Source organism: Panulirus ornatus, chromosome 19 (assembly GCF_036320965.1).
Source record: "Panulirus ornatus isolate Po-2019 chromosome 19, ASM3632096v1, whole genome shotgun sequence".
Classification (NCBI taxonomy): domain Eukaryota; kingdom Metazoa; phylum Arthropoda; class Malacostraca; order Decapoda; family Palinuridae; genus Panulirus; species Panulirus ornatus.
The window spans coordinates 64,491,020-64,498,071 of record NC_092242.1 but is presented as its reverse complement, the minus strand read 5'-3'; the positions used below and the strand labels follow the sequence as shown (position 1 = coordinate 64,498,071).

General features: G+C 45.1%; 1 protein-coding gene across 1 annotated transcript in view; it reads left to right on the top strand.

Moving 5' to 3' along the window:
• The first annotated feature begins 403 nt into the window (after positions 1 to 403).
• The window catches only part of LOC139755605 (nephrin-like), a 152,471-nt gene continuing 145,822 nt past the window's right edge, over positions 404 to 7,052 (top strand). The window contains 1 exon segment of the mRNA XM_071674149.1: positions 404 to 1,033. Coding sequence (XP_071530250.1) covers positions 961 to 1,033 — 73 coding nt within the window. The 5' untranslated portion in view covers positions 404 to 960.

Here is a 7,052-nt window from a genome sequence, read left to right as displayed (position 1 = left end):
GTGCATGAGGACACTCGTCTAATTTCTAGGTTAATAATAATCATACGTGCCATCGTGAATGGAAACCACCCGGCAACTCATTAATGAAACCACCTCCTCATCATAGCCTTCTGGGCCTCTGCAGAGTGATTAAGTTATACGAGATTTAAACTGCCCCAATCATAGATCATCTCCTAATCACTTTCCTCACGCAGCTTTTCATTTGAAAAATAATAAAATAGCCTCAAGCGATTGTTAAACAGATGAAAGTAATTTCAGTGATTTACAGAGACCATTTTTCTTATTCTAAACCGTGCTGGGACTGGCTATATTAATTACTATATAGCAATGAGAATATAATTTCTATATGAGCCCCCGTAGCTACGCCACACGATTACGTATATAATTAACGAAACCATAACGAAGTTCTGTTTTTTATAGAGACTATACATAGCTACGTCCATCACATAGTGAGAAATGTTTTAGGTTTCCAGACCATAGACCAACCTGGGATGAAACTGTGTTTACATTCTGGTCTGTTCGAGGTGTACAGTGACCTCCTGTCGTATATCTGGGGTTGCTCCTCCTCTCTCACCCCTTGCAGCAACCCCTGGTGACCTGAGACTTGCTGCCCCTTTGACCTCCCCCGAAAAAAACTTGACCTGACCTTCAGAAAAAAAGAAAAGGGGGAAGAATAAACCAACAGTGCAGAAACAAACCAGAACCATGCGTGTGTGTGAGTGTGTGTGACCTTCCTAACAACCATGTGTGATGCTTAGAGGTCATTAAGCAAGTTTTCAACACTCTCTGGCCACTGTCTGTGTGACCCCTCAACCTACCTACACCCCCAACACCCCTCCCGACCGTGCTGACCCTGTGACCTCGTTCGTGTGTAGTGACAGCACTGAAGGAGGAGGTCGGTTGGTTGGTCGTGACCCCCCTCCCCTCCCCCCCCAAGGGAGGACCCCCCCCCCCTACAACATGGTGGGGGTAGTGGAGGTGGTGGTGATGATGATGGTCGTGTTCAACACCCACAGCGTCGAGATAAAGAGAAGTAAGTAACCAGCCAGGGGTTACACAGACACACACACACACACACACACACACACACACACACACACACACACACACACACACACACACACACATATACACACATACAAACATACACACATACATACACACACATACAAACACACACACACACACACACACATACAAACATACACACATACATACACACACATACAAACACACACACACACACACACACACACACATAATTAATATATACATAGATAGATAGATAGATATACAAACAGAGAGATAAGTGTGTGCGTGTGTGTGTGTGTGTGTGTGTGTGACGACTCCGATGATTTTTAACCCCAGGAAAGACGGTCCGTGCGGCAGATATCTTTATAAACCATAAGACACACTCTCTACGAGACTCATATTGGAGGATCGGCCATCTCGCACAGCGACCAACATCCTGGAAATATATAAACTGTCATCCCGCCAACTCAGGAATATTGCTCGGCCAGGAGGAGGAGGTGTGTGTGTGTGTGTGTGTGTGTGTGTGTGTGTGTGTGTGTGTGTGTGTGTGTGTGTGTGTGTGTGTGTGCACGGCAGGCACAACCAACCAATCGCTTGCCACACAGCCATGCCCTCCGATATGCATCCCAGCAGACGCTGCTGTACTTCTTGGTCGAGCGAGAGAGGTGCGTCTTGTGGGAGGCGAGGTGAGGCGAAGTGCTGGCTGAGGAGGTTTTGGAGAGGTGTGAGCTGAGGTTTTGGAGAGGTGTGAGCTGAGGTTTTGGAGAGGTGTGAGCTGAGGTTTTGGAGAGGTGTGAGCTGAGATTTTGGAGAGGTGTGAGCTGAGGTTTTGCAGAGGTTTAAGGTGAGGTCTTGGAGAGGTGTGAGCAAAAGGTTTGGAGAGGAGTGAGCTAAGGGTTTGGAGAGGTGTAAGGTGAGGTTTTGGAGAGGTTTAAGCTACGGTCTGGGCAGGACGAAGCCAGCAGTTTCTAAAGAACCAGGCTAAAACCTCGAGTGTATTTCTTTCTTGCGTTTTTAGCGGTAGATATCCAGTGGCAGGAAGCTGTATGGAAATTCTATGATGCTGTTAGGGAATGGTACAGGGAATGGTACGATGTTAGGGAATGGTACAGAGAATGGTACGATGTTAGGGAACGGTACAGGGAATGGTACGATGTTTGGGAACGATTCAGGGAATGGTGCGATGTAAGGGAATGGTAAAATGTCAGGGAAATGGTACAGGAGGGAACGGTGTGATGTTAGGGAATGGTACAGAGAATGGTACGATGTAAGGGAATGGTACAATGATAGGGAATGGTACGGTGTAAGGGGATGGTACGATGTATAGAAATCGTAAGATTATAATGAATGGTTCAATGTATGTGTTCAGCTTAACTGAAAGTAAGCTTACTGAAACCTCAGCTTAATAAGGAGCTAGCATATTGATGGTCAGCTTACTGAGGTGTCGGGTGAATGACTGTCAGCTTACTATGGGATCAGCTTACTGACGACCATCTCACCAATCGTCAGCTTACCAAGGGTCAGCTTAGGCGACGGGTAAGCTTCTTTAAACTGAACGGGTAAGCTTCTTTAAGCTGAACTTGCTGAAGATACGATACCTCGGTATCATGACGTAACCTCTGACCCGACGCTTAAAGGCCCAGGTCAAAGGTCAGGCCATTTCAGGCCCTACCAAGATCAACAATCCATTTTTTTCTTTCTTTCTTTCAGCATCTCATAAATATAACCTACTCCCACCCCTCCTCCCCTTTCAATCCAGGAATAAACAATTTATTCATCGAAATAAACAGAATAAACTTAATCCGAACCGAGAAAAAAAAAATTATATGTGAAGCACCAGAATTGCTGGTGAAGAAGGTGTTGGTGGACAGAACACCATCACACAGCTTCCCCCCCATCTCCCTCCCTCCCTCTCCTTTAAATGTCCAGCCTTCTGCTGCGTTTACCTTCTGTAGACATAGATGGATAGATAGAGAGATAGAGAGATAGATAGATATGCAGATAGATAAAGATAGATATAGATAGATAGATAGATAGATAGATAGAGAGAGAGAGAGAGAGAGAGAGAGAGAGAGAGAGAGAGAGAGAGAGAGAGAGAGAGAGAGAGAGAGAGAGAGATAATATACAGCGAGCACCCGTCTCTCTCTCTCTCTCTCTCTAACTTTCCCCAAGAGCTCGTCTGTGCTTAACAGCCAAGTCTCCAACACCTCGAGACACGGCCGGCCATTGCCACACACACTCATCGTCCCGCACTCACCACCACCACCTCCTCCCCCTCCATTAACACACTCACCACCACGCACGCACCATCACCACACTCACCACCAGCACACACCATCACCGCACTCACCACCAGCACACACCATCACCACACTCACCACTAGCACGCACCAACACCACACTCACCACTAGCACGCACCATCACCACACTCACCACTAGCACGCACCATCACCACACTCACCGCTAGCACGCACCAACACCACACTCACCACCACGCACGCACCGTCACCACACTCACCACCACGCACGCACCATCACCGCACTCACCACCAGCACACACCATCACCACACTCACCACCAGCACGCACCAACACCACACTCACCACCAGCACGCACCATCACCACACTCACCACCAGCACACACCATCACCACACTCACCACCAGCACACACCATCACCACACTCACCACCACGCACGCACCATCACCATCACTACACACCACTACGCACGCACCATCACCGCACTCACCATGCACCATCACTACATACCACCACACACGCACCATCACCGCACTCACCACCACCACGCACCATCACCACACCCACCATCACCACGCACCATTACCGCACCCACCATCACCTTCACATCCACCACATCACGAGCCTTCGTCCCCTCCCAATCTCCTCCCTCCCCCACCTCCCCATCTTTTGCCTCATGATCGATTCATTTTCGCTCCAGCTCTCGCATTTTCTCTCGAGTTTCTCATTAGTTCTAAAAATCTTTCCAATTTACGCCGGGAATCTGCGATGACTCCTCCCCAACCCCCCCTCCTTCACTCATCACTCATTAAAGTTAGAGAGAGAGAGAGATAATATACAGCGAGCACCCGTCTCTCTCTCTCTCTCCTCTCTCTCTCTCTCTCTCTCTTCTCTCTCTCTCTCTTCTCTCTCTCTCTCTCTCTTCTCTCTCTCTCTCTCTCTCTCTCTCAACCTGCACAAACACCGTCTCTTTATTCCTGGAGATGGAGTCATGTGTCTTTGGCATAATAAAGACTGCAGGAATTCCTTTCTTACTCGCCAAAGTTAATGAAAAACCAGAATAAATTTGTGGATCTCGTAAGTTTCCGGGAAATTCAGGAATCACCTCGATTACATCAAAGTCCTAATTACATTAGCATACATATGGCCACATCTCTAATATATATTTAATATTAACCTCAAAGATGGTTGCATTAGGCCTTTCTGCTTTATTGTACTTAAAAAGGATAGATAATTATCTAGAAACCTGATTGCGGCAGGTGCTTCAGCTGTTTAGAAAGATATATATATAATATAATATATATATAATATAATATATATATTATATATATATATATAGTATATATATAATATATATATATTTAATATTAACCTCAAAGATGGTTGCATTAGGCCTTTCTGCTTTATTGTACTTAAAAAGGATAGATAATTATCTAGAAACCTGATTGCGGCAGGTGCTTCAGCTGTTTAGAAAGATATATATATAATATATATATATATTCGTAAATACTTAAAGACACCGGCGATGGCTTTAACTGAATTCAAAATGCAAGTCACCTAAAAGGAACGTATTAATTACTAAATACGGTGCTACGAGGACGAATCTACATACCGCCCCTAAGAAACAGTCCAAATTCATGATGATCGAACATCTTTTCTTTCCTTCGTCGCTACACATGACACGGTTAGACTACGCCATTTCGCCTGGCAAGGGGCAGAACTGTTGAGTTTTGGAGAGAGAGAGAGAGGAGAGAGGAGAGAGAGAGAGAGAGAGAGAGAGAGAGAGAGAGAGAGAGAGAGAGAGAGAGAGAGAGAGAGAGAGAGAGAGGTTCGTGGGTTGGTTCCACTGGAGAGAGCCCTGGAGGATGCGGAGTTTAGTGGAGTGTTTTGGGGATAGCTGGGGCACATGGACCTGGCAAGCGGAGGGAGTCCTGGTAGATGAAATTGGGTTAGGGTGTGCTTATGCCCTTAGTGCACCGAGGCGGGCGCGCGCGCGTGTATGTGTGTGTGTGTGTGTGTGTGTGTGTGTGTGTGTGTGTGTGTGTGTGTGTGTGTGTGTGTATGTGTGTGTGTGTGTGTGTGTGTGTGTAGCTTCACCTCAGGTACATGGATGTATGAAGGACAGGAGAACGCAGCATGACACACGCTGGTTTCCCTGGAGGCGAAAAGCTGGTGGTGTCGTCTTGAGCTGTAGGCTCCCGAGAACACGTCTTATAGCAAGGAGCCTGAGCTACAGACTCCTAGGAATATATATATATATATATATATATATATATATATATATATATATATATATATATATATATATATATATATGTATATATATATATGATGTGATTATTGCACGAAAGTGCACTTGGAAGCTTATCGTGCTTCATTTCCCCGTGGATTCATTGGAATACATATATATATATATATATATATATATATATATATATATATATATATATATATATATATATATATATATATATATATATATATATATATATATATATATAATGTGTGGAAGTCGAGAACATTATCTCGGAAAGCAAAAATGGGTATGTTTGAAGGAATAGTGGTTCCAACAATGTTGTATGGTTGCGAGGCGTGGGCTATGGATAGAGTTGTGCGCAGGAGGATGGATGTGCTGGAAATGAGATGTTTGAGGACAATGTGTGGTGTGAGGTGGTTTGATCGAGTAAGTAACGTAAGGGTGAGAGAGATGTGTGGAAATAAAAAGAGCGTGGTTGAGAGAGCAGAAGAGGGTGTTTTGAAATGGTTTGGGCACATGGAGAGAATGAGTGAGGAAAGATTGACCAAGAGGATATATGTGTCGGAGGTGGAGGGAGCGAGGAGAAGAGGGAGACCAAATTGGAGGTGGAAAGATGGAGTGAAAAAGATTTTGTGTGATCGGGGCCTGAACATGCAGGAGGGTGAAAGGAGGGCAAGGAATAGAGTGAATTGGAGCCATGTGGTATACAGGGGTTGACGTGCTGTCAGTGGATTGAATCAGGGCATGTGAAGCGTCTGGGGTAAACCATGGAAAGCTGTGTAGGTATGTATATTTGCGTGTGTGGACGTGTGTATGTACATGTGTATGGGGGGGGGGGGGTTGGGCCATTTCTTTCGTCTGTTTCCTTGCGCTACCTCGCAAACGCGGGAGACAGCGACAAAGTATAAAAAAAAAAAAAAAAAAAAAAAAAAAAAATATATATATATATATATATATATATATATATATATATATATATATATATATATATATATATATATATATATATATATATACACACACTGGTATCTGTATTACACAAGGGAGCCAGAGAGACCAACCTGGATGTAAATAAGACTCTTAAATCGTATTACCTCACGAGGACGAATCCCCCACACGTTAGAAAGATCTAACTCGTGTGTGTGTGTGTGTGTGTGTGTGTGTGTGTGTGTGTGTGTGTGTGTGCGTGTGTGTGTGTGTGTGTGTGTGTGGGTGGGGGGGGGTAAGTGGTGTCCGACGCTGTCATGTACCATCATCATATCGCCTTTACCCACCAGGATTGCTGTTGTCATCCACCCACCCCACCCTCCCTCCCTTCCCCCCCCACAACGAGAGAGAGAGAGAGAGAGAGAGAGAGAGAGAGAGAGAGAGAGAGAGAGAGAGAGAGAGAGAGAGTCGAACGTGGAGGCGTTAAGATTTCAGGGTCTGGAGTGGTGTTTCCGCTTGAATGACTGGAAAGGGGATATGAATACTTGAATAGGTGGTTAGAGAGAGAGAGAGAGA